Here is a 27605-nt window from a genome sequence, read left to right on the forward strand (position 1 = left end):
TTTTTTTTCACAATGTGCTTACAACATGTTACATTATGCCTTATTGTTGTTCTATTCTTAAATTTTACTAAATCATTGAACAGTATTTTCACCAGAGGAAAAGAGCAGTTCACAAGCTTTTGTTTAGTTATCCTGCTGTAACACAATTTTACTCAAAACTATTTTACAGAGTGTGGTACAGTTTAACTGTGATTCCTTTAAATAATCCACCTTGTATTGTGGTTTAAAATGCAAAACTGGATCAAAAGTGTGCTTTAATTTTATGTAATCATGTGTAAAAAAGCAAGTGATTACAATGAAATCAAATATATAAAAAGGATGGCTATTCTATGTGTTAAAGCACAGAAATACATATTTAGTGTTTAAGGGGCCTAATTTACTGTTTTTAAAGAAAATTACTAAAATCACTAAGCCAAGAGTGTCCATTGAAATGCTCACCTACATGGTAGCAGATGAAAGGTTGGTATACATTCATTTTATGACTTTGTAATTTTTAAAACATAAACCTCTGTAAACTCCTATGTTCTTTTTGACACAGACTATTGAAAATTATATATAATTCATCATCTTCCATTTAGGCACAATTGTGATTCTATGCAATGATGGTAATGTAAAGTAAGCCCAATTTCAACATCTAAATGTGTATATTTTAATACATTATTAATAGTTTCATTGAGATATAATTTACATACCATACATTTTTTCCATTTGAAAAATGTAGCTGACAAACTTAGATTTGGGGCATTTTCTGTTGGCTATTTTTCCCCCTGTGAATTAACATATTTTTCCTGTTTCTTTGGATATCTTATAATTTTTTTTTTTGAAAATTGGACAATTTTGTAACATATTTTAACCAGTCTAGTGTCAGATCCCTTCACCAGAGGTTTGTTCATGGATAAATCTTCCCTCAGTATTTATCTTCATGTTGTTATTTGTCTTACTCCTTGATTAAATTTATTTCTAAGCATTTTCTTATGTGTGATATATTTTGGGGGGCTTATTTTCTTTATTTTTTTCTGATATTTGCTGTTGATGTATAATCAACTGCTTTCTGTACAATAATTTTGTATCCTGTAACTTTACTAAATATATTGATTAGGTCTAGCAATTTTTTGCTTTAAGATTTTAGGATTTTCTATATGTAAGATCATGGCATCTGAGTGCATGCATGCTCAACTGCTTGATTGTTCCCAACCCTTTATGATCCCATGGACTGTAGCCTGCCAGAATCCTCTGTCAATGGGGTATTCCAGGCAAGAATACTGAAGTGGGTTGCCATTTCCTACCCCAGGGGATCTTTCTGACTCAGGGATTGAGCTCATGTCTCCAGTGGCTCTTGCACTGCAGGCACAGTCTTTACCACTGAGCCACCTGGGAAGCCTCATTGCCTCTGCCAGTAAAAACAATTATATTTTTCCTTTTCTATTTGGTTGTCATTTATTTTATCTTCTTTCCTAATTGCTCTAACTAGAACTTAGTACTATGTTGAATAGGAATAGTAAGACTGGGCACATTTATCTTCTTCCTTACCTAGGGTCAGTGTACTATAGAGCAACAAAATACAAGGGGATCAATGATCAATGTAGAAGACCAAATCTATAAAAAAATATTTTAATCAAATAGTTAATCCAGACAAGAAGTTTTACTATCATATTGGTTAATGACTCATTCTTATTAATGTTAATAAAAATTCATAAACTGCAGGTAGAGTGAAAAGCAGATGATCCACCTGAAGAAAAAAAAATTCAGAACATTATGTAACATTTCATTCATTCCTGTGGAAATGGGTATATTATCATGCAAGTTAGGATATCAATTTAATCACAGGTAACAGTTTTTCCCCTTCCCAGGTTCCTGCTAATAGATAAAATATATACTATGATTTTTTTAGAATACTTGCCCTTACTCCTTACTCAGTAATTTCATAAGGAAGGAAGAATGACTCAGCTGATCAGTAAGGTTTGGAAAACAAATGACCCTGTTAATCTAGTCCTTTCTGATCTCTATTTTTCTAGATACTTTTCTGGGAGGCAGAAATATTCTCCTCTTTTTTAGGCTCATAGATCAGGTGGCTTATTGGTAAATAGTCCACCTGCCAATGTCGGAGATGCAGGTTTGATCCGTGGTTGGGAAGATCCCCTGGAGAAGGAAATGGCAGTCCACTCCAGTATTTTTGCCTGACAAATGTATGGACAGTGGAGCCTGACAGGCTACAATCCCTGGGGTCAAAAAAGTGTCAGATACAACTTAGTGACTTAACAGCAACAACAAAAAGATTAGGTTCTGTGTTTTGTTAACTGGAGTATAATTGCTTTACAATATTGTGTTAGTTCTGCTGCATAATGAAGTGAATTGTATGTATACATATATCCCCTCCCTCTTAAATTCCTATCCTACCCATCTAGGTCATCACATAGGACCTGTTGAGCTCCCTGTGCTTTATAGAGATTCCTGCTAGCTATCTATGTTACACATGGTAGTGTAATTCTGACTTTCAGCACCGGGAGAGAAAACAAGGCAGTCCATTTAGTGGGGTTTTAGCTTCACAAAGGGGGCTCCAAGGAAAGCTCTGAATTCTAGAAAACTTTGAAGTGATGACAGACTCAAGCAATATTTTCCCACTTGGTTTACCAGCAATAGTGGTAATATTTTGATCCTCCTTTGAACTCTATGCCTATTTTTCAAGTGAGTCAGAATGTGAATACCAATTCAGAGAGATCTTCATATCGCTTCAAGGAAACTTGTTGGCAAAACTAAGATTTATCTGTCTCCAGAACATAATTCAATGATGTTTACATCAGTTAAAATATGACAGGGTGAAAAAAAAATCCACCTTTGACCCTCTTTCATTTTATTTTTATGTATTTCATATAGTTTATTTCAACATGCTTATTTCTTTTGGCATGTTTCTGACAGTTTTCTTCTGCTTTATGCTTACGGGGGAGTTTTCTTTAGTTGATGTATGTTGAGTTTTGTTTTTTTGATAACTGTTAGTCTTTTCCTGATTTTTTTCCCTTATGATGTGGGGAGAGTCCATTAAAATTCTTGATTCTCTCCTCTAAATGTATAACAAGATCAAGGTAAATACTTTCATGGATTTTGTTTGTTTGTTCCTACTGTGAATGGAAAAGTTATAGTTCTTGACTTTTCCATTCTATTTTGCTTTTCAGGACATTTTCTTATGTTGTTTTTCTTTTCCCTTAACCACTCAATCACCAAAAGATGCTTCTAATTTCCCCTTTCCACCCTTTTTTTCCTGTTCAAGAAGCTACAATATTTTAAGATTGCATATACTATTAATTACCTTTCCTGTTATCTGTCACATCTTCCATGACATTTGTTTTCATATTTTTTTTCTTTTTTTTAAAATTTTATTTTATTTTTAAACTTTACAATATTGTATTTGTTTTGCCAAATATCGAAATGAATCCGCCACAGGTATACCCACGTTCCCCATACTGAACCCTCCTCCCTCCTCCCTCCCCTACCCTCCCTCTGGGTCGTCCCAGTGCACCAGCCCCAAGCATCCAGTACCGTGCATCGAACCTGGACTGGTGACTCGTTTCATACATGATATTATACATGTTTCAATGCCATTCTCCCAAATCTCCTCACTCTCTCCCTCTCCCACAGAGTCCATAAGACTGATCTATACATCGGTGTCTCTTTTGCTGTCTCGTACACAGGGTTATTGTTACCATCTTTCTAAATTCCATATATATGTGTTAGTATACTGTATTGGTGTTTTTCTTTCTGACTTACTTCACTCTGTATAATAGGTTCCAGTTTTATCCATCTCATTAGAACTGATTCAAATGTATTCTTTTTAATGGCTGAGTAATACTCCATTGTGTATATGTACCACTGCTTTCTTATCCATTCATCTGCTGATGGGCATCTAGGTTGCTTCCATGTCCTGGCTATTATAAACAGTGCTGCGATGAACATTGGGGTACACGTGTCTCTTTCCCTTCTGGTTTCCTCAGTGTGTATGCCCAGCAGTGGGATTGCTGGATCATAAGGCAGTTCTATTTCCAGTTTTTTAAGGAATCTCCACACTGTTCTCCATAGTGGCTGTACTAGTTTGCATTCCCACCACAGTGTAAGAGGGTTCCCTTTTCTCCACACCCTCTCCAGCATTTATTGCTTGTAGACTTTTGGATTGCAGCCATTCTGACTGGCGTGAAATGGTACCTCATAGTGGTTTTGATCTGCATTTCTCTGATAATGAGTGATGTTGAGCATCTTTTCATGTGTTTGTTAGCCATCTGTATGTCTTCTTTGGAGAAATGTCTATTTAGTTCTTTGGCCCATTTTTTGATTGGGTCATTTATTTTTCTGGAGTTGAGCTGTAGGAGTTGCTTGTATATTTTTGAGATTAGTTGTTTGTCCGTTGCTTCATTTGCTATTATTTTCTCCCATTCTGAAGGCTGTCTTTTCACCTTGCTAATAGTTTCCTTTGTTGTGCAGAAGCTTTTAAGTTTAATTAGGTCCCATTTGTTTATTTTTGCTTTTATTTCCAATATTCTGGGAGGCGGGTCATAGAGGATCCTGCTGTGATGTATGTCGGAGAGTGTTTTGCCTATGTTCTCCTCTAGGAGTTTTATAGTTTCTGGTCTTACGTCTAGATCTTTAATCCATTTTGAGTTTATTTTTGTGTAAGGTGTTAGAAAGTGTTCTAGTTTCATTCTTTTACAAGTGGTTGACCAGATTTCCCAGCACCACTTGTTAAAGAGATTGTCTTTAATCCATTGTATATTCTTGCCTCCTTTGTCAATGAATTAGTCTTCCTGACAGTAGTTTTATATCATACATATGTCATATGTCCCGTTGCTTACTTCCTTCTTATTTACTCCCTGCATATTTTTCATTCTGTCTTTGCTTACCTCAAAGACTGGCACTGGGTGGAAGCTTTAGGGAAAACATGCCAGAAGTTGGCATTTTCCCTACATTCACTTTGAGGTAATTTGGTGTTTGAGCATGCTTGGTCTTGAAGTTATACTGAGCTTTTTTGGTAGTGTTATATTTTTTCCTCCTGTTCTCTGTTTTTGGAGAAAATAATTTGATGCAGGGAGTTAGGCAGTCAGCATGGTCTTCAGCTATTTGGAAGACTTTATATGATAACAGTTCATATATGAATGCTTAAAAATAAAAATTTATTAAGGAAAAGGAGTTAAGAAACTTAAGATTAGTTAAAAAGGGGTAAAAATTGTACTTATTGAACAAGTCAAGGCAGTACTATTCTTAGAATTGTTATATAGCTTCTATTTTTCAATAGTGTTAGAATGTCTCAAAAATTTTCCAAATACAAAAAACTACAAAAGCTTTAAAATACTAATGAAGTGTCTTTCTGTTAGAAGATGCTTAAGAGAAATAGCTGGAGGAAACTCTATCAAGTCTAATATATTTATTAAGAAGCAACCACAATAGACCAAGTGTATTAGATTGCCCCCAAAATGAACATTTAATTTCCTATAACCAAATCCCTGACTAATAAATTAGCTACAAATTGCAAATTGTATGAGCTAAAACTGGGTGAGACAGCTATCTCAATTCTGGGGGAGGAGGGGAAAGACCACAAAATAGCAATGGTCTTTTAGAAACACCATTATCCATTTGTCTACTCAAAAGATCTCAATTCCAATGGGAGAAATGATACTCTACTCTTTACAGTATTCATTACAGTATTCAGATAGAGAACATTTACCCCCATCCCAAGACTGTGGCGTTTTATATGGTTTGAAAAACACCAGGGGAAGAGAAAAGGGAAAAATGAAAATTAGATGCTAAATAGAAACAAAGATTGATGGATAATTTACTCTAAAAAGATTCAGACACATGGTAATCATTTGTAGCTTATGGTTATAAACACACTGTTGCTCTCTTTGTAAAAGTATAGGAATTTCTTTCAAAATTCCAGATTTAAATCTTTTAAAACAATTAATACTTAAATAAGTCCTTCATTATGCAGATAGATAGAAGTGAGGTACAAAGATGACTACAATTACATAATATCCACCTTTTTTTTAGAAAAAAATGGAAGTGGTGTGGCCCTGTTTTTGCCTTCAGGAGTCCATAAGATATGGACACAGAATTATAACAAGGTAAAATGAAACAGATATAGTGACAGAGACAAATATGTTATGGAAACACAAAGGAGAGATACAATAATATCAGGTAGTGAGATGGTCTTTATACAAGTGTCTTGAAACAGACACTTAACAATGCATTAATTTTTAAAAAGTAGAAGCATGACTGAAGTAAGATTAGAAAGAAGGGGTAGCATGAGCAAATTTACAGAAGCAGGAAATTTTCAAGTAATAATGATTAGTTTAAATTGGCTAAGTATAGGAGAGCTTCAGTAGCTTGACAAACAATTTCTATGCATTCTTGTAGGGGCTTAGTTGACAGGTTAATGTACTTGTATTATGATTTAGGCAATATGATTAGTGTTAAGTTTTGTCAGAGTTTTGCCTGGAGAATTTACTCCATTTTTCCCTTTATAAATATTTATTCACTCATTGTTTCAATTAGTGCATTATGAGTATCTCTTATGTGTTAAACTTTACTCTACATGATGGGCAGCAAATCTGGAAAACTCAGCACTGGCCACAACACTGGAAAAGGTCAGTTTTCATTCTAATCCCAAAGAAGGGCAATGCCAAAGAATGTTCAAACTACCACAAATTGCTCATTTCACATGCTAGCAAGGTAATGTTCAAAATTCCCCAAGCTAGATTTCAACAGTAGGCAGAGGAATCAGAGATCAAATTGCCAATATCCATTGGCTCATAGAAAAAGCAAGAGAATTCCAGAAAAACAGCTACTTCTGTTTCACTGACTATGTGAAAGTTTGACTGTGTGGATCACAACTAACTGTGGAAAATTCTTAAAGAGATAGGAATACCAGACCACCTTACCTGCCTCCTGAGAAATCTGTATGCAGGTCAAGAAGAAAGAGTGAGAACCAGACATGGAACAACAGACTGGTTCCAAATTGGGAAAGGAGTACGTCAAGGCTGAATGTTGTCACCCTGCTTATTTAACTTATATGCAGAGTACATTAGGTGAAATTCTGGGTTGGATGAATCCCAAGCTAGAATCAAGATTGCCAGGAGAAATATCAATAACCTCAGATAGGTACATGAAACCACACTTATGGCAGAAAACCAACATGAGAGCCTCTTGATGAAAGTGAAAGAGGAGAGTCAAAGAGCTGGCTTAAAACTCAACATTCAAAAAACGAAGATCATGGCACCTGGTAACATTACTTCATGGCAAATAGATGGGGAAACAATGGAAACAGTGATAGACTTTATTTTCTTGGGCTCCAAAATCACTGCAGATTGTGACTGCAGCTATGAAATTAAAAGACACTTGCTCCTTAGAAGAAAAGCTATGACAAACCTAGACAGTGTATTAAAAAGCAGAGACATTACTTTGCTGACAAAGTTCCATATAGTCAAAGCTATGTTTTTACCAGCAGTTGTGTATGGATGTGAGAGTTGGACCATAAAGAAGACTGAGTGCTGAAAAATGGATGTTTTTCAACTGTGGTGTTGGAGAAGACTCTTGAAAATCCATTGGACTGCAAGGAGATCAAACCAGTCAGGCCAAAAGGAAATCAGTCCTGAATATTCATTGGAAGGACTGATGCTGAAGCTGAAGCACCAATACTCTGGCCACCTGATGCAAAGAACCAGTTTATTAGAAGAGACTCTGATGCTGGGAAAGATTGGAGGCAGGAGGAGAAGGAGATGACAGGGGATAAGATGGTTGCATGGCATCACAGACTCATTGGACATGCGTTTGAGCAAGCTCTGGGAGATGGTTAAGGACAGGGAAGCCAGGTGTTCTGCAGTTCACGGGGTTGCAAAGAGCTGGGCATGACTGAGTGACTGAACAACAACAACACAATGGACATAGAGTAATAAGCAAGATAATAGATGCTCTGGTTTTTAGCCAGGTTTGCCTTTGAGTTGAAGAAGTTGTATTTTTAATGGTAAATACATAACTTAAGAAACTGGGGTAAGGGCAATAATGCTTCCCTGGTTTCTCAGTGGTAAAGAACCCCACCCCCACCCCCACCCCCACCCCCAATGTGAAAGATGGGGATTGGATCCCTGAGTCAGGAAAGTCCCCTGGAAAAGGAAATGGCAACCCCTTCCAGTATTCTTTCCTGGAAAAGTCCCATGGACAGAGAGACTGGCAGGCTACAGTCCATAGGGTCATAAGAGAGTTGGACAGGACTTAGCAACTAAACAGAGCAACAAAGGGCAGTAACAAAAGTAAAACCTGACAATTAAAAAGCTGTTGCCTGATTGGGTGTCTTAACTCTATTCACATGGCAGATGCTCTTCATGGCCTGCCCTGGTCCCCTCTGCTGCTGATCTGGTGATAGAGCCTTTGCATGCTTTTAAAATCCCAAATGATCCACAGGACTGAATAACACTTTCACTGTCACTAGTCCACTTGCCTATCTCTCTGTTTGCTCTCCTAAGAGTATCCTTGTTGTTTAGTTGCTTAGTTGCTATGTCATGTCTGACTCTTTGTGACCCCATGGACCCCATATAGCCTGCCAGGCTCCCCTGTCCATGGAATTTCCCAAGTAAGAATACTAGAGTGGGTTGCCATTTCCTTCTCCAGAGCATCCTTAAATATTATCAAACTCTATTGAACCTTTGTTCAAGAAAGCCAGAAGTGCAATGAAAGGAGAGAAGTTCACTTCCCTAAGATAAGTGACAAGATTAATGGATCAATGCCACAGTCTTCTTTCTCTGTATTGAAACAATTCTGAGGCACAGTCTAGATGTTTCCTTGGAGCAGGAGGATCAAAGCAGATCTAAATATATTTCCAACAGTGATAATCAACACAATAACCTACTTTCAACTGGCTTCTCTCCCTTCCATTTTTCACTTTATTTGCTCCATCATTCTTTCTCCTTGGGATGACTTTCCATACATGATCTGCACCAAAGATATTTAGATAGGATGATTATAGAGGGAGGCATCTCTGAAAAAATTAAGTAACCATGCAAAGATTCAGTGAAAAACAATTGACAGGGAAAAAATAGAAATTCAAAAGCCCTGAGGCAGGGATGAAGAAGAAAGGAAAGGTAAAAATGATGAAAGTAGAATAAATAATTATGAATAAGTTATTAATTACTATAAAAGTACATGCCATCAGCTTGTGTTGTGTAATTTATCATAATTAATAATTTTTGTGAGCAATCATGTTTAGTGTTCAGAATTCTAAAGCTCTTTAAACCACAAATTTTTTAGAAAATTATTTTCTCTTGTCACAGGCTTAATTGTGCCATTAAGACTTCCCAGAGCAAAAATCATTGTGGATGTGAGAAATTTAAAAACTTGAGTTAAAGTGGTGCCTATGATGGCACCTATGATCATGAACCCTGTGTTTTACTGCACCTTTTAGTTATGGTTTCCTAATCTCTCTGGAAAGGAGATCTTTATTGTCTCTCAGGCAATACTTGTCTCCAATATTTATGCCTTTCTTGTTCCCAAGGAATAATTTTTTCAAACTCACATACCCCAAATTCCAGCCTCAAATCCCATGGTCTCAGGAAAAGGCATTTGGTAGTATTTATAAAAATGGAAATGTAATTGATTGTTATGGAAATGCTGAGCTAATATTAATTAACATTTTTCTAAAAATTATTTTAACTCTAGAAAAAGATCTAGGGAAGTGGGATATAGAATGGACATATTTAATGGAATTTGTAAGAGTAGAGATAAAAGGGCTTTGTGTGTGAGGAGGAAGCTGATGAAGGCAGCAAGCAGTGGGTGCAAATAGCAAAGTGCCCACAGAGGAGTAAAGCATCATCTTAAGTAGAAATTATGGCTCTGAATGGCAGGACAGGAAAACCATATGAGTGACAGGTCACTGATTTTAAAATGTAGTCCCCACGTCATTTTATCTGGAGTGATTGCAGAGTTTGATCAAATCACAGGATGCATTCATGGATCAGACTATGACCTCTAATGTCTCTCCATCTCTAAGATTTTCCTAATTTGTTTTTTGCTGGGCTTATTGCATTCAAGAAAATCCTTCAACAGAAATATTCGGGGTTGATGACTAACACTGGATAAAGCGGTGATTAGGTTAGCAGTCACTTCAAGAGGGTTAGTATAATTTCATTTCACTCAAAAATAAAAGGATAAACTATCACACTAAGAGAACTTCTGATGAAATTTTAAGCTTTTTTCTTTTAGTAATGGTATATCTGGTATAATGTCAGTACTCTTTTTCATTCTTTACATAAGGGTTTCAGAATATCTCATAATTTCAATGAAATACTTGTCAATTCATTTTTGTTGAAGATAATATATACACTAAGAGAAAGTATTTTTCAGATTTTTCTATTACTGAACATATTCAAAGCCCAGCTGTTTTTATGATCATAAAATGCTTACTTCTGGTGCCCAGATGCAGACAAGCATTATCACAAGAGGTGTATGCTCTCTCTCACTGAACAGATGTAGGAAGAAAATCCAATTATCTAGGCTTACTTATTCTTTGTTTTCTTTATTTAATTCTAATTTTCATAAAAAGATCTTTTCATCTTTCATTATTTTCCTGTATTGAACCACCAGTTCCCTCCCTCCCCACTGCCTCTTTTTTCTTAATAGGTGCTTGTGTTGGTTAAGTCACTAAGTTCTGTCCGGCTCTTGCGACCCCATGGTGAGGCCCTCCAAACTCCTCTGTCCATGGGATTTCCCAGGCAAGAATACTGGAGTGAGTTGCCATTTCCTTATCCAGGGGCTCACTATTCAGTAATGGCAATTCTCTTAGATATAAGAAAATGTTCATCAGTAAAAAAGACAGTGACAATGAGGCAATAGAGCACAGTGGCCGGGAATATGGATTTTGGATTTATAAAAATTAGGGTTTAGACATGTGTCTCTTACTAGATGATCTTGTATTAATATCTGTGATCCTATCTCTTAATCAAAAAAATAGAAACAATTACATCTACCTTATGAAATCATTATGAAGATAAAATAATTCTTATAAAATACTTAGCATGCTGTCTGACACATAGCAAACTTAAAACGGGTCATAAATGACAAATATTGTTAAAAGTAGGATGTAAACATATCTCTCTATATATCCATGATTCTCTCAAAGCCTGAAAAATTTGAACAAGTAATTTTAATATTACTTCTACTGTATGCAAGAGAGTTAAAATCCTCTAAGACTAAAAGTTATTGTCCAACATAATGATTCTTCACATTTTCTTATTTATTGCCTGAAAAAAATGTTTAAGTCTCCCAGTCATCCTGAGAAAGGCTAGCATTTTATTAATATTTGGAAGTGCTGTGCAGCTATTTATGTTCTCATTATTTGTACCTCTAATACAATAAAAATTGAGGAGAGATATTTTTACACTGAATTGTCTATGCACTGGCATTTGTTTCTTATTGACACTAATTTAAACCACTAAATCTGGGCAAATTATAGCTGAATATGATCCATACCAAGAATATATAAATTAAGACAATACTAATACATAAGGTATGGTTGTTTCTATACTGCCTAGGAAAGATCAACCAACCAGAGTTCATATCTATTAACCAGCCTTTCATACTGACCAGCTAACTGTATTTGTGAGATAAATTATACACAGGACAGCTGAAGTGCAGATGTATACATTTTCAGGTTTAAATTATATACTATAACTAGTAGGAAGACTATCCTATCATAGTACAAGACGCAGTGTGTGTGAGGGGTGGGGAGGGTATTTGTGTGTTTGGCAAGTGGGATTAATGAAAATGGGTGGTGGTGGTTTAGTTGCTCTTAATTGTCTTTAAATCCAAATTAGGCATTATAAGTTCCTAGCTGAAACAGAGGTGATTATATATTATATTTATTCCCTCAAAACAGTTTACTAACAAGGCCTTCGAAGAAGATGTTTTTCTCTGTCTATCTGTTTTCAAAAGAATAAAGAAATGATTACACTAGTTTTCTCTGGAGTTTATAAAATATAACCATATATTGTCTAGTATTTAACCTTGATTGTTGAGTGGTCCCCCTAAATTAGAAAAAACAACACAAATAGGAAAATTTATGACCATCAGTATGAAAAGTTTTCACCTATTTTTTCTAAGAGAGATTACTCAATACATCATAATGGTATGAAGCATATGTATTCAAGTAATATTTCATAAGTTTAAATATGAATTCACAAACTTTGAATAATTGTGTAGGAAATTAAAAATGTCTATCAATTCTTTTCTTATAAAAATGGGCCAAAGAACTAAACAAACATTTCTCCAAAGCAGACATATAGATGGCTAACAAATACATGAAAAGATGCTCAACATCATTCATTATCAGAGAAATGCAAATCAAAACCACAATGAGGTACCATTTCACGCCAGTCAGTATGGCTGCTATCCAAAAATCTACAAACAATAAATGCTGGAGAGGGTGTGGAGAAAAGGGAAGCTTCTTACCCTGTTGGTGGGAATGCAAACTAGTACAGCCACTATGGAAAACAATGTGGAGATAAAAAACTGGAAATAGAACTGCTGTATGACCCAGCAATCCCACTGCTGGGCATAAACACCAAAGAAACCAGAAATGAAATAGACACATGTATCCCAATGTTTGTCGCAGCACTGTTTATAATAGCCAGGACATGGAAGCAACCTAGATATCCATCAGCAGACAAATGGATGAGAAAGAGGTAGTACATAAACACAATGGAATATTAAGTTCAGTTCAGTCGCTCAGTCGTGTCCGACTCTTTGCGACCCCATGAATCGCAGCATGCCTGGCCTCCCTGTCCATCACCAACTCCTGGAGTTCACTCAGACTCACGTCCATCGAGTCAGTGATGCTATCCAGCCATCTCATCCTCTGTGTGCCCTTCTCCTCCTGCCCCCAATCCCTCCCAGCATCAGAGTCTTTTCCAGTGAGTCAGCTCTTCCCATGAGGTGGCCAAAGTACTGGAGTTTCAGCTTTAGCATCATTCCTTCCAAAGAAATCCCAGGGCTGATCTCCTTCAGAATGGACTGGTTGGATCTCCTTGCAGTCCGAGGGACTCTCAGGAGTCTTCTCCAACACCACAGTTCAAAAGCATCAATTCTTCGGCGCTCAGCCTTCTTCACAGTCCAAATCTCACATCCATACATGACCACTGGAAAAACAATAGCCTTGACTAGACGGACCTTTGTTGGCAATTACTCAGCCATTAAAAAGAATACATTTGAACCCGTTCTAATGGGGTAGATGAAACTGCAGCCTATTATACAGAGTGAAGTAAGCCAGAAAGAAAATCACCAATACAGTATACTAACGCCTATAAATGGAGTTTAGAAAGCTGGTAACAATAACCCTATATGCGAGACAGCAAAAGAGACACATATGTATAGAAAAGTCTATTGGACTCTGTGGGAGAAGGCAAGGGTTGGATGATCTGAGAAAATAGTATTGAAACATGCATATTATCATATGTGAAACAGATCACCAGTTCAGGTTTGATGCATGAGACAGGCTGCTCAGGGCTGGTGCACTTGGGATGACCCTGAGGGATGGGATGGGGAGGGAAGTGGGAGGGGGGTTGAGGATGGGGAACACATGTAAACCCATGGCTAATTCATGTCAATGTATGGCAAAAACCACTACAATATTGTAAAGTAATTAGCCTACAATTAAAACAAATAAATAAAAATACATAAAGTTATCTAATATGTTGGTATACAGTTGTTCATCAGTTCAGTTCAGTACAGTTCAGTCGCTCAGTTGTGTCCGACTCTTTGCGACCCCATGAATCGCAGCACGCCAGGCCTCCCTGTCCATCACCAACTCCCGGAGTTCACTCAGACTCATGTCCATGGAGTCAGTGATGCCATCCCACCATCTCATCCTCTGTCGTCCCCTTCTCCTCCTGCCCCCAATCCCTCCCAGCATCACAGTCTTTTCCAATGAGTCAAGTCTTCTCATGAGGTGGCCAAAGTACTGGAGTTTCAGCTTTAGCATCATTCCTTCCAAAGTAATCCCAGGACTGGTCCCCTTTAGGATGGACTGGTTGGATCTCCTTGCAGTCCAAGGGACTCTCAAGAGTTTTCTCACATCACAGTTCAGAAGCATCCATTCTTCAGCGCTCAGCTTTCTTCACAGTCCAACTCTCACATCCATACATGACCACTGGAAAAACCATAGCCTTGACTAGACGGACCTTTGTTGGCAAAGTAATGTCTCTGCTTTTGAATATGCTATCTAGGTTGGTCATAACTTTGCTTCCAAGGAGTAAGCGTCTTTTAATTTCATGGTTGCAGTCCCCATCTGTAGTGATTTTGGAGCCCCCCAAAATAAAGTCTAACACTGTTTCCACTGTTTCCCCATCTATTTCCCATGAAGTGATGGGACCAAATGCCATGATCTTAGTTTTCTGAATGTTGAGCTTTAAGCCAACTTTTTCACTCTCTTCTTTCACTCTCATCAAGAGGCTTTTTAGTTCCTCTTCACTTTCTGCCATAAGTGTGGTGTCATCTGCATATCTGAGGTTATTAATATTTCTGCCGGCAATCTTGATTCCAGCTTGTGCTTCTTCCAGCCCAGCGTTTCTCATGATGTACTCTGCATACAAGTTAAATAAGCAGGGTGACAATATACAGTCTCGAATACTCCTTTTCCTATTTGGATAGTTGTTCATAGTAGCCCCTAATGAACTGTTATATTCACAACTCTTCTGATACCAAATGTGTGGGAGTTTACCATTCATATGCAAGAAGGAAGGAAGGGAGAAGGGCAAAGCACAGAAGTGGAGAAACAGATAGCAGAGTAACAGAGAGGGAGGGAAAGAGTGGAAGAGAAGTTCCCCAGGGGCTGGGCACTGGGTCTATAGATCAGCCTCTGAGCTCCAGCCCCACAGTCACTAGAGGCACTGTCCTCTGCCTGCCTGGCCAGAGCCTGATCAGCATGTACTGGGTCTTCCCCCATCACAGGCTGCTGTGGGCAGAATAGTGTCCCCTTAAATGGTATGTCAAAGTCCTAATGCCTGGTAATAACCTAATGCCTGGATATAACCTTATTTGGAAATAGGGTCTTTGTAGATGTAATTAAGACCCCTGGGATAAGATCATCCTGGATTTAAGGTGTGACCGAAAGTCAATGATTGACGTCATTGTAAGAGAAAGGAGATGGTGAAAAAGGAAAAAAAAAAAAAAAGATAGATATTACAAACATGTCTTTCCAAGACTTTGTTTTCCAATATTCAAAGATCTGATACACATTAAAAATAAAAATCCCTAATTTGCTAAGTGAAAAAGACTATAATTTGCATGCATATACATAGTTTTAAACAAAGTTATTTGACATCTTCCTAAGATATCTGTGTACTCTCTGAGGTTGTCACATTAGTAAATATCCAAGCACCTTTAAACAAGTGCAGCTGACCCAGATTTGTTCCTTTCTTAATACATGAACATCTGACATTCTATCACTTACAAGAATATTCATTCCCAAAGTAGGTCTATTTCTTTCATTTAAAATGTTTAATGTACATAGTACTGTCTGCACATTTCTTAAGTAGATGACAAGACCATCATGCCAGAAAATTCCTCTGCTGTCATTGCCCAGTTTTTCAGTAATCTTTTTTATTTTCTCCAGAAGCATACAGAGGGAGCCTAACACTGCCTCATTAGTGCTATAGTGCCCCTTTTAATTTCCACTGAGATTTTTACTTTCCTTCAGCATGTTTTGTTTTCTCCAAATTTGATTTAATCTCTTGGATTTTAAGTTAGCACTTCTGTGCACATATTGCATGAAGGTCTCAGTGTTTGAGACAGGAACCAGAGGATCAAATATTTAGTAAATGACTAAAAACTCATACTTTGAGGAAAAAAATCATTAAAATAATATACAGTGAAAACAGCAATGAATTTATATGGCAGAATTTCTCAATCAATTCTTTAATCATTCATCCAGTTGTTCATTTATAAATAAACATATACTGAGCCTAAATTTCATTTGTATCAATGAAACTATAAATATTTTTCAATCCCCACAGGCTTTCAAAATGGTTTTCTAGCTACCTGGAATTTTTTTTTTTAATTAATTTATTTTAGTTGTAGGCTAATTACTTCACAATATTGTAGTGATTTTTGCCATACACTGACATGAATCAGCCATGGGTGTACATGTGTTCCCCATCCTCAAACCCCCTCCCACCTCCCTCCCCATCCGATCCCTCAAGGTTATCCCAGTGCACCAACCCTGAACATTCTGTCTCATGCATCACACCTGGACTGGTGATCTATTTCACATATTATAGAATACATGTTTCAATGCTATTCTCTCAAAGCATCCCACCCTCACCTTCTCCCACAGAGTCAAAAAGTCTGTTCTTTAAATCTATGCTTCTATTGCTGTGTTGCATATAGAGTCATCATTACCATCTTTCTAAATTCCATATATATGCATTAATATACTGTATTGGTGTTTTCCTTTCTGATTTACTTCACTCTGTATAATAGGCTCCAGTTTCATCAAACTCATTAGAACGGATTCAAATGCATACTTTTTAATGGCTGAGTAATATCCCATTGTGTATATGTACCACAGCTTTCTTATCCATTTGTCTGCTGATGGACATCTAGTTGCTTCCATGTCCTGACTATTGTAAGCAGTGCTGTGATGAACATTGGGGTACACGTGTCTCTTTCAATCCTGGTTTCCTCGCCAAGCAGTGGGAATGCTGGGTCATATGGCAGTTCTATTTCCCGTATTTTAAGGAATCTCCAGACTGTTCTCCATAGTGGCTGTACTAGTTTGCATTCCCACCAACAGGGTAAGAGGGTTCCCTTTTCTCCGCATTGTTTCCAGCATTTATTGTTGGTAGAGTTTTTGATAGCAGCCATTCTGACAGGCTTGACATGGTATCTCATTGTGGTTTTGATTAACATTTCTCTGATAATGAGCGATGTTGAGCATCTTTTCATGTGTTTGTTAGCCATCTGTGTTTCTTCTTTGGAAAAATGTCTGTTTAGTTCTTTGGCCCATTTTCTGATTGGGTCATTTATTTTCCTGGAATTGAGCTGCATGAGCTGCTTGTATATTTTTGAGATTAATTTTTTGTGAGCTGCTTATTTTGCTATTTTCTCACATTCTGAAGGATGTGTTTTCACGTTGCTTATAGTTTTCTTCATTGTGTAAAAGCTTTTAAGTTTAATTAGGTCCCATTTGTTTATTTTTGCTTTTATTTCCATTACCCTGGGAGGTGTGTCATAGAGGATCTTGCTGTGACTTATGTCAGAGTGTTTTGCCTACGTTTTCCTCTAGGATTTTATAGTTTCTGATTTTACACTTAGATCTTTAATCCATTTTGAGTTTAATTTTGTGTATGGTGTTAGAAAGTGCTCTAGTTTCATTCTTTTACAGGCAGTTGCCCAGTTTTCCCAGCACCACTTGTTAAAGAGATTGTCTTTTCTCCACTGTATATTTTTGCCTTCTTTTCAAAGGTAAGGTGTCCATTGGAGCGTGGATTAATCTCTGTGCTTTCTATTTTGTTCCATTGATTTATATTTCTGTCTTTGTTACAGTACCATACTGTCTTGATGACTGTAGCTTTGTAGTATAGTCTGAAGTAAGGCAGATGGTTTCCTCCAGTTCCATTCTTCTCTTTAAAGATTGCTGTGGCTATTTGAGGTTTTTTTGTGTTTCCATACAAATTGTGAAATTATTTGTTCTAGTTCTGTGAAAAATGCCGTTGGTAGCTTGATACGGATTGCATTGAATCTATAGATTGCTTTGGGTGGTATACTCATTTTCACTATATTGATTTTTCCGATCCATGAACATGGTATATTTTCCCATCTATGTGTGTCATCTTTGATTTCTTTCATCAGTGTTTTATAGTTTTCTATATATAAGTCTTTTGTTTCCTTAGGTAGATTATTCCTAAGTATTTTATTCTTTTTATTGCAATGGTGAATGGAGTTGTTTCTTAAATAATTTCTCTTTCTGTTTTCTCATTGTTAGTGTATAGGAATGCAAGGGATTTCTGCGTGTTAATTTTATATCCTGCACTTTACTATATTCATTGATTAGCTCTAGTAATTTTCTGGTGGAGTCTTTAGAGTTTTGTATGTAGAGGATCATGTCATCTGCCAACAGTTAGACTTTTACTTCTTCTTTTCCAATCTGGATTCCTTTTATTTCTTTTTCTTCTTTGACTGCTGTGGCTAAAACTTCCAAAACTATGTGAAACAGTAGTGGTGAGATGGGCAACCTTGTCTTGTTCCTGACTTTAGAGGAAATGCTTTCAATTTTTCACAATTGAGGATAATGTTTGCTGTGGGTTTATCATATATGGCTTTTATGTTGAGGTATGTTCCTTCTACACATGGACATCACTAGATGGTCAACACTGAAATCAGATTGATTATATTCTCTTTACAGACAAAGATGGAGAAGCTCTATACAGTCAACAAAAACAAGACCAGGAGCTGACTATGGCTCAGATCATGAAATCCTTATTGCCAAATTTAGACTTAGATTGAAGAAAGTAGGGAAAACCACTAGACCATTCAGGTAAGACCTAAATCAAATCCCTTATGATTATACAGAGGAAGTGAGAAATAGATTTAAGGGATTAGATCTGATAGACAGAGTTCCTGACGGACTATGGATGGAGGTTCATGACATTGTACAGGAGACAGGGATCAAGACAATCCCCAAGAAAAAGAAAAGCAAAAAAGAAAAATGGCTGTCTATTTCACAAATAGCTGTGAAAAGAAGAGAAGCCAAAAGCAAAGGAGAAAAGTAAAGATATAAGTATCTGAATGCAGAGTTCCAAAGAATAGTAAGGAGAGATAAAGCCTTCCTCAGTGATCAATGCAAAGAAATAGAGTAAAACAACAGAATGGGAAAGACTGGAGATCTCTTCAAGAAAATTAGAGATACCAAGGGAACATCTCATGCAAAGGTGGGCTCGATAAAGGTATGGACCTAACAGAAGCAGAAGATATTAAGAAGAGGTGGCAAGAACACCCAGGAAAAAGAAAGAAAGAAAGAAAGAAAGAAAATCACTCAGTCGTGTCCGACTCTGCGACCCCATGGACTGTAGCTTACCAGGCTCCTCTGACCATGGGATTTTCCAGGCAAGAGTACTGGAGTGGGTTGCCATTTCCTTCTCCAATACAAAAAAGATATTCATGATCCAGATAATCACAATGATGTGATCACTTACCTAGAGCTAGACATCCTGGAATGTGAAGTCAAGTGGGCCTTAGAAAGACATCACTATGAATAAAGCTAGTGGAGGTGATGAAATTCCAGTGGAACTATTTCAAATCCAGAAAGATGATGCTGTGAAGGTGCTGCACTCAATATGCCAGCAAATTTGGAAAACTCAGCAGTGGCCACAGGACTGGAAAAGGTGAGTTTTCATTCCAATCCCAAAGAAAGGCAATGCCAAAGAATGCTTAAACTACTGCACAGTTGCACTCATCTCACACACTAGTAAAGGAATGATCAAAATTCTCCAAGCCAGGCTTCAGCAATACGTGAACCATGAACTTCCAGATGTTCAAGCTGGTTTTAGAAAAGGCAGAGGAACCAGAGATCAAATTGCCAACATCTGCTGGATCATCAAAAAAGCAAGAAATTTCCAGAAAAACATCTACTTCTGCTTTATTGACTATGCCAAAGCCTTTGACTGTGTAGATCACAACAAACTGTGGAAAATTCTGAAAGAGATGGGCATACCAGACCACCTGATCTACCTCTTGAGAAAACTATATGTAGGTCAAGAAACCACAGTTAGAATTGGACATGGAACAACAGACTGGTTCCAAATAGGAAAAGGAGTACGTCAAGGCTGTATATTGTCACCCTGCTTATTTAACTTATATGCAGAGTACATCATGAGAAACGCTGGGCTGGAAGAAGTACAAGCTGGAATCAAGATTGCCGAGAGAAATATCTATAACCTCAGATATGCAGATGACACCACCCTTATGGCAGAAAGAGAAACTAAAGAGCCTCTTGATGAAAGTGAAAGAAGAGAGTGAACAAGTTGGCTTAAAACTCAACATTCAGAAAACAAAGATCATGGCATCTGGTCCCATCACTTCATGGCAAATAGATGGGGAAACAGTGGAAACAGTGTCAGACTTTATTTTGGGGGGGCTCCAAAATCACTGCAGATGGTGACTGCAGCCATGAAGTTAAAAGACGCTTACTCCTTGGAAGGAAAGTTATGACCAACCTAAATAGCATATTGAAAAGCAGAGACATCACTTTGCCAACAAAGGTCCATCTAGTCAAGGCTATGGTTTTACAGTGGTCGTGTATGGATGAGAGAGTTGGACTGTGAAGAAAGCTGAGTGCCAAAGTTTGCCTTCCTCTGCCATTTTCTGGAGGAGTTTGTGTGTGATAGGTGTTAGTTCTTTCTAAATATTTGGTAGAATTCAGTTGCGAAGCCTTCTGGTCCTGGGCTTTTTTTGTTGGAAGATTTTGATTAGAGTTTCAATTTCCGTGCTTGTGATGGGTTTGTTAAGATTTTCTATTTCTTCCTGGTTCAGTTTTGGAAAGTTGTACTTTTCTAAGAATTTGTCCATTTCCTCCAAGTTGTCCATTTTATTAGCATATAATTGCTGATAGTAGTCTCTTATGATCCCTTGTATTTCAGTGTTGTCTGTTGTGATTTCTCCTTTTTCATTTCTAATTCAGTTGATTTGATTCTTTTTCTTCTTCTTCTTCTTTTTTTTCTTTTTTTGATGAATCTGGCTAATATTTTGTCTATTTTATTTATCTTCTCAAAGAACCAGCTTTTAGCTTTGTTGATTTTGGCTATGGTCTCCTTTGTTTCTTTTCCATTTATTTCTGCCCTAATTTTTATGATTTCTTTCCTTCTACTCACTCTGGGCTTCTTCATTTCTTCTTTTTCTAGTTGCTTTAGGTGTAGAGTTAGGTTATTTATTTGATTTTTCTCTTGTTTCTTGAGGTAAGCTAGTATTGTTACAAACCTTCCCCTTAGCACTGCTTTTAATGAATTCCATAGGTTTTGGGTTGTTGTGTTTTTCATTTTCATTCGTTTCTATGCTTATTTTATTTTTTGATTTATTCTGTGATTTGTTGGTTATTCAGAAGCGTGTTGTTTAGCCTCCATATTTTTGAATTTTTAATAGTTCTTTTTTTTCCTATAGTTGATATCTAATCTTACCACATTGTGATCAGAAAGAGGCTTGAAATTATTTCAAATTTTTTGAATTTACCACAGCTATATTTATGGCTCAGGATGTGATCTATCCTGGAGAAGGTTCTGTCTGCAATTGAGAAAAATGTGAAATTCATTGCTTTGGGGTTAAATGTCCTATAGATATCAATTAGGTCTAACAGATCTATTGTATCATTTCTTTTTCTTTTTTTTTTCAGTTTAATTTAATTTAATTTTTATTTTTTAACTTTTCAATATTGTATTGGTTTTGCCATATATCAAAATGAATCCACCACAGGCATACATGTGTTCCCCATCCTGAACCCTCCTCCCTCCTCCCTCCCCATACCATCCCTCTGGGTCATCCCAGTGCACCAGCCCCAAGCATCCAGTATTGTGCATCGAACCTGGACTGGTGACTCGTTTCATATATGATATTATACATGTTTCAATGCCATTCGCCTAAATCATCCCACCCTCTCCCACTCCCACAGAGTCCAAAAGACTGTTCTATACATCAGTGTCTCTTTTGCTGTCTCGTATACAGGGTTATTGTTGCCATCGTTCTACGTTCCATATATATGCGTTAGTATACTGTATTGGTGTTTTTCTTTCTGGCTTACTTCACTCTGTATAATATTGTATCATTTAAAGTTTATGTTTCCTTGCTAATTTTCTGTTTGGTTGATCTATCCATAGGTGTAAGTGGGGTATTAGAGTCTCCCACTATTATTGTGTTATTCTTAATGTCCCCTTTCATATTTGTTGGCATTTGTCTTACATATTGTGGTACTCCTATGTTGGGTGCATATATAATTGTTATATCTTCTTGGATTGATCCTTTGATCATTATGTAGTGTCCTTCTTTGTCTCTTTTATTGTCCTTTACTTCAAAGTGTTTTTTAACTGATATGAGTATTGCTACTCCTGCTTTCTTTTGGTCTCCATTTGAGTGAAATATCTTTTCCAGCCCTTCGCTTTCAGTCTGTATGTGTTTCCTGTTTTGAGGTGGGTCTCTTGTAGACAGCATATATAGGGGTCTTATTTTTGTATCCATTCAGCCAGTCTTTCTCTTTTGATTGGGCATTAAACCCATTTGCATTTAAGGTAATTATTGATAAGCATGATCCCATTGCTATTTACTTTGTTGTTTTGGATTCAAGTATATGAACCTTTTCTTTGTTTCCTGTCTAGAGAAGATCCTTTAGCATTTGTTGAAGAGCTGGTTTGTTGGTGTTGAATTTTCTCAGCTTTTGCTTGTCTGTAAAGCTTTTGATTTCTCCTTCATACTTGAATGAGATCCTTGCTGGGTACAGTAATCTGGGTTGTAAGTTTTTCTTTTTCATCACTTTAAGTATGTTCTGCCGTTCCCTTCTGGTCTGAAGAGTCTATTGAAAGATCAGCTGGTATCCTTACGGGAATCCCCTTGTGTGTTATTTGTTGTTTTTCCCTTGCTGCTTTTAATATTTGTTCTCTGTGTTTGATCTTCGTTAATTTGATTAATATGTGTCTTGGGGTGTTTTGCCTTGTTTTTATCCTGTTTGGGACTCTCTGGGTTTCTTGGGCTTGGGTGGCTAGTTCCTTTGCCATTTTATGGAAGTTTTCATCTATTATCTCCTCAAGTATTTTCTCATGGCCTTTCTTTTTGTCTTCTTCTTCTTGGACTCCTATGATTCAAATGTTGGTGCATTTAACATTGTCCCAGAATTCTCTGAAGTTGTCCTGATTTCTTTTCATTCTTTTTTCTTTTTTCCTCTCTGCTTCATTTATTTCAACCATTCTATCTTCCACCTCACTTATCCTATCTTCTGTCTCAGCTATTCTACTGTTGGTTCCCTCCAGAGTGCTTTTGATCTCAGTTATTGCATTATTCGTTATTGATTAACTCTTTTTTACTTCTTTTAGGTCCTTGTTAAACATTTCTTGCATCTTCTCATTCCTTGTCTCCAGACTATTTATCTGTAACTCCATTTTGTTTTCAAGATTTTTGATCATTTTTACTATCATTATTCTGAATTATTTTTCAGGTAGACTACCTATCTATTCCTCTTTTGTTTGGTTTGGTGTGCATTTATCATGTTCCTTTACCTGATGAATATTTTTCTGCCTTTTCATTTTGTTTAGATTTCTGTGTTTGGGATGGCCTTTCTGTATATTGGAAGTTTGTGACTCCTCTTTACTGTGGAGGTTCCTCCCTGTGGGTGGGGTTGGATGGGTGGCTTTTCAAGGTTTCCTGGTTAGGGAAGCTTACGTTTTTGTTCTGGTAGGTGGAGCTGGATCTCTTTTTTCTGGAGTGCAATGAAGTGTCCAGTAGTGAGTTTTGAGGTGACTATGGGTTTTGTGTGACTTTTGGCCACCTGTATTTGAATATCCAGGGCTATGTTCCTGCATTGTTGGGGAATTAGCTTGGTATGTCTTGCTCTGAAACTTGTTGGCTCTTGGGTAGAGCTTGGTGGAATTTTAGAAACAACTTTTTATTTTTCTCCCAATTTTCTCTTTCTGTCTTACATACACACACACACACACACACACACACACACACACACATGCACACACAGACAGAAATATATACACATAGTCATATGCATATAGTTTCTATGCACATATTTTTATGTATTGAAGAAGGCGATGGCAACCCACTCCAGTACTCTTGCCTGGAAAATCCCATGGATGGAGGAGCCTGGTAGGCTGCAGTCCATGGGGTTGTGAAGAGTCGGGCATGACTAAACGACTTCACTTTCACTTTTCAGAAAGAAATGGAAACCCACTCCTGTGTTCTTGCCTGGAGAATCCCAGGGACAGAGGAGCCTGGTAGGCTGCAGTCTATGGGGTCACACAGAGTCAGACACAACTGAAGTGACTTAGCAGCAGCAGCAGCAGTGTATGTATGAAGCACACTTTAAGAAACAGTAAAACTTTTGTTAAATAGAATAAGTATCTAGGATAGAAATTTATTGAATTGTAAATAAATAATATTTAACTATTAATGTTTTTCAAAAATAAAGCACATAAGTTACTTTATATTGGGAGTATGATGCTTAGTGATTTTTCATGATTCTATTGACTCCTAAGACTCCAAAATGCCTTTATCATAACTTTAAAAACTCTGATTTTGAAATTCACTGAGCATTTCTTTATAATAATGAGTCAAAAATAGGCATAGTCAGAAGTTACTTCATTTAAAAGTGATTTTCTATAGAGATATACATTTTAAATATGTTAGTTTAAGCCTCATTAAATTAAGATGGGAATTTCAGTGAAGACCAGAAATTATCAATATGTTTATACTAAAGATAAATAAAGTGGAAAGAAATTCAATGCAAAACTCTTGTGTAGACTTTATATATATATATATATATATATATATATATATATATAATATATGATTATACATACAAACACACACACCCATAAAACAAAAATTCAGAGGATGAAAGTTAATCATGTGCAAAACCAATTAGAGAGATTCCTACTTATCTTAGATATCATTCCTTGCATAGGCAGTCAAGCCATCTACATGGTGAAAGTAATACATTAATGACTGCTTGTCATATGAGTGATCTTGACTAGGAAAGATTGATAGGCTTAATGAAACTTAATAACTAAAAAATTTCAAACGTGTCTGTTTAGAGTGTTGTCTTTTGATTCTAAGGCCATCTTCCGTGTCTAGATACATATGACTGTAATTGTAAACCATGGCTGCTAAATTCAGAAGTGATAGAAAATACTCTAGGGTTTTGATATCCTTCATCAAACAGGATTAAAAGACTTGAAATTCTGTCTGCTGACCTGATATCTTTGAGTGTCATGCATGGGTATTCACTCAGTCATGTCTGATTCTTTGTGACCCTTTGGACTGTAGTCCACCACGGTCCTCTGTCCTTGGTATTTTTCAGGCAAGAATACTTTAGTGGCTTTCCATATTCTCCTTCAGGGGATATTCCAGACCCAGGGATCAAACTCAGGTCTCCTGCATCTCCAGCTTTGCAGGCTGATTCTTTTAGTGCTGAGCCATGAGAGAAGCCCTATCTTTGAGTCTCACAGGCCCCTAAAGACCAGATGTAAGTTATCTTGCTTTTTCCAGATATGCTCCACTTTTATTGGAAAGACTTCCTGCCCAGCTAGTACTCTAAGCAGTCAGGCCAGCTATGCTATACATAATCCTCAACACAGGGGATTTCAGTTCCTTGCCAGCCCACTGAATTAACTCATCCTCCTGTCATTACAAGCTCTGCAACACACAGCTCTGCTGTCTCACTCTGCTCTTAATGGTTCCACATGGTGCCTGGTGCCCTCTTCTGTTGGGCTGAGTATATACGACTAACAAACTCCCATCAGTCTCATTCATCCAGTATCAGGTGTCATGAGTTTAGCTATGTACTACTATGTAGGGTAGGGAGTCCCTCCTTAACCAATGGAGTGAATAAGAGATAATCAGAATATAAGCAACCAGTTTGTCAAACAGTAGACTAACTCCTTAGTTCGTCCATCATACAACCACATAGACAATTTTTTTCTAAAATATGTTTCAAATTATTCTTCATATATTAGACTAAATGAGAAATTATAAATTATTTATTCATATTGATTGCATACTTTTTTTACTTATAACTTCTACTTCAAAGAGCATTTGTGGTTGCTTGTACAGTGCTGTACAAGATATGTAAATAAATAAAAATCATCTCTCAAAATTAAAGGAAGAAATTAGATCATTAAAGGGGCTTTAAATAATATACATTTATATATTTGATTGAAAAAAAAATAATAAAGGGGCATAATCTTCTGTCAATATAGCAAACAAACTATTTTAAAAAATCCTAGAAAAGAGCACCTGCAAGGTTATAGATAAAGAAGAAAAACTATAATGTTATGTTGAGATGAGGGTAAAGTAAGAAAATTCCTTACAGAAGGAAAATTACAAGAAAGCACAAATCTAGAGAGGCAAGCAAGAACTGAAGCTGGCATCCACCCTTGTCTAGCAACCCTGAATTTGGTTTTTAATGGGCATTTATACAGCATGATACAAAGCTTGACACAAGCACAGTGAAAGACAGCACCAAAGACTCTGAAATCTATGGTCTTAAAAGATAACACTTAACATGTGCAGTAGGGTAAATTCTATTTGTTTAGGAGGGAAATTAACAGATTTTTTTTTCCTCAGCCTTGGCTCTTGGTAGGAAATCAACACACATACACCACACACACACACACACACACACACCCCTACACCACAGACACACAGACATTCATTAAAACAAAAATTCTAGGATGACTTAAGAAGTACAACCTTGCCCTTATATGGATTTGAAGTTATAATTTACATTAATTCTTGACATTAAAACACAAAATACATAACTGAGTTGGTGTTAATCCCAGATAGGAGGCGCCTCGGCTGGAAGGGAAGTCAGAGGGTCCGGCCGCGCGGGAAGAGCCCCGGGACGACGGGCACCTGGAGAGGAGCGCGCGGGCCTGGAGGCAGCCTGTCTCACCACGCCTTCCTGAGGGACTGGAGACTTAGTGTTCCGAACCGGGTCGGGAAGCGGCCGTTTGTCCTTCCCCCAAATGCCCAGGAAACGGCCCTTCTCTGCACCCACCCGCGCCCGGGCAAATCTTCTCTGGAAAAACACAATATGACATAAACTTCAATCTGCACCCTTAAAGCATGAACTCAAAAACACCACACAACACAATTCATCCTGAGCATCAAACCTGGACTGGCATCTCGTTTCATACATGATATTTTACATGTTTCAATGCTATTCTCCCAAATTTTCCCACCCTCTCCCTCTCCCTCAGAGTCCATAAAACTGTTCTATACATCACTGTCTCTTTTGCTGTCTCCTACACAGGGTTATTGTTACCATCTTTCTAAATTCCATATATATACTAACGCATATATATGGAATTTAGAAACAAAACCAAGAAGAAACAAAAAGCTACAGAAGAAGATTCTTAAAGACAAACAATGGAACTATTAGATGTAAAGTGTAGTAAGTGTTTTAATAAATAAAAAGAAATTTTCTGTTATCACATTGTAAGGAGCTACAAAAAACAGCCATAACATTTGAGAAAGGAATATGTAAAACTTTTAGAAACTAGGAATGCAAGAATTGGCATTAGAAATGGACTGAAATAGGACTAGATCCTTCAAGTTTAAGACAGGTAATCTGAGAGCTACAAAGAGCAATAATTTTGAACACTTTGCACTTTCACTCATTTTTTTTCTTTTTTATTCTGAAAATATGCTCTGGTAAAAAGTAAACATGTATGCTGTAACATTTTTGCTATTTTAAATATAAATTTCAGTAGCATTAGTTATATTACATTGTTGTACAACTATCACTATCATCATCTACAGAAAAATCTCCATTTTTTCAAACCCAAACTCTATTACCTATTAAATGTAACTCCCTATTC

At 37.0% G+C, this 27605-nt stretch overlaps 1 protein-coding gene across 1 annotated transcript in view; it reads right to left on the bottom strand.

The window, feature by feature from the left end:
- Positions 1 to 26909, bottom strand: part of LOC785503 (AP-2 complex subunit mu-like) — a 198896-nt gene extending 171987 nt beyond the window's left edge. The window contains 2 exon segments of the mRNA XM_024986818.2: positions 26678 to 26803; positions 26898 to 26909. Of these exon segments, the coding sequence (XP_024842586.1) occupies positions 26678 to 26803; positions 26898 to 26909 (138 nt within the window).
- Positions 26910 to 27605: the final 696 nt, after the last annotated feature.

The sequence above is a fragment of the Bos taurus genome, chromosome 28 (assembly GCF_002263795.3).
Source record: "Bos taurus isolate L1 Dominette 01449 registration number 42190680 breed Hereford chromosome 28, ARS-UCD2.0, whole genome shotgun sequence".
NCBI classification, from domain to species: domain Eukaryota; kingdom Metazoa; phylum Chordata; class Mammalia; order Artiodactyla; family Bovidae; genus Bos; species Bos taurus.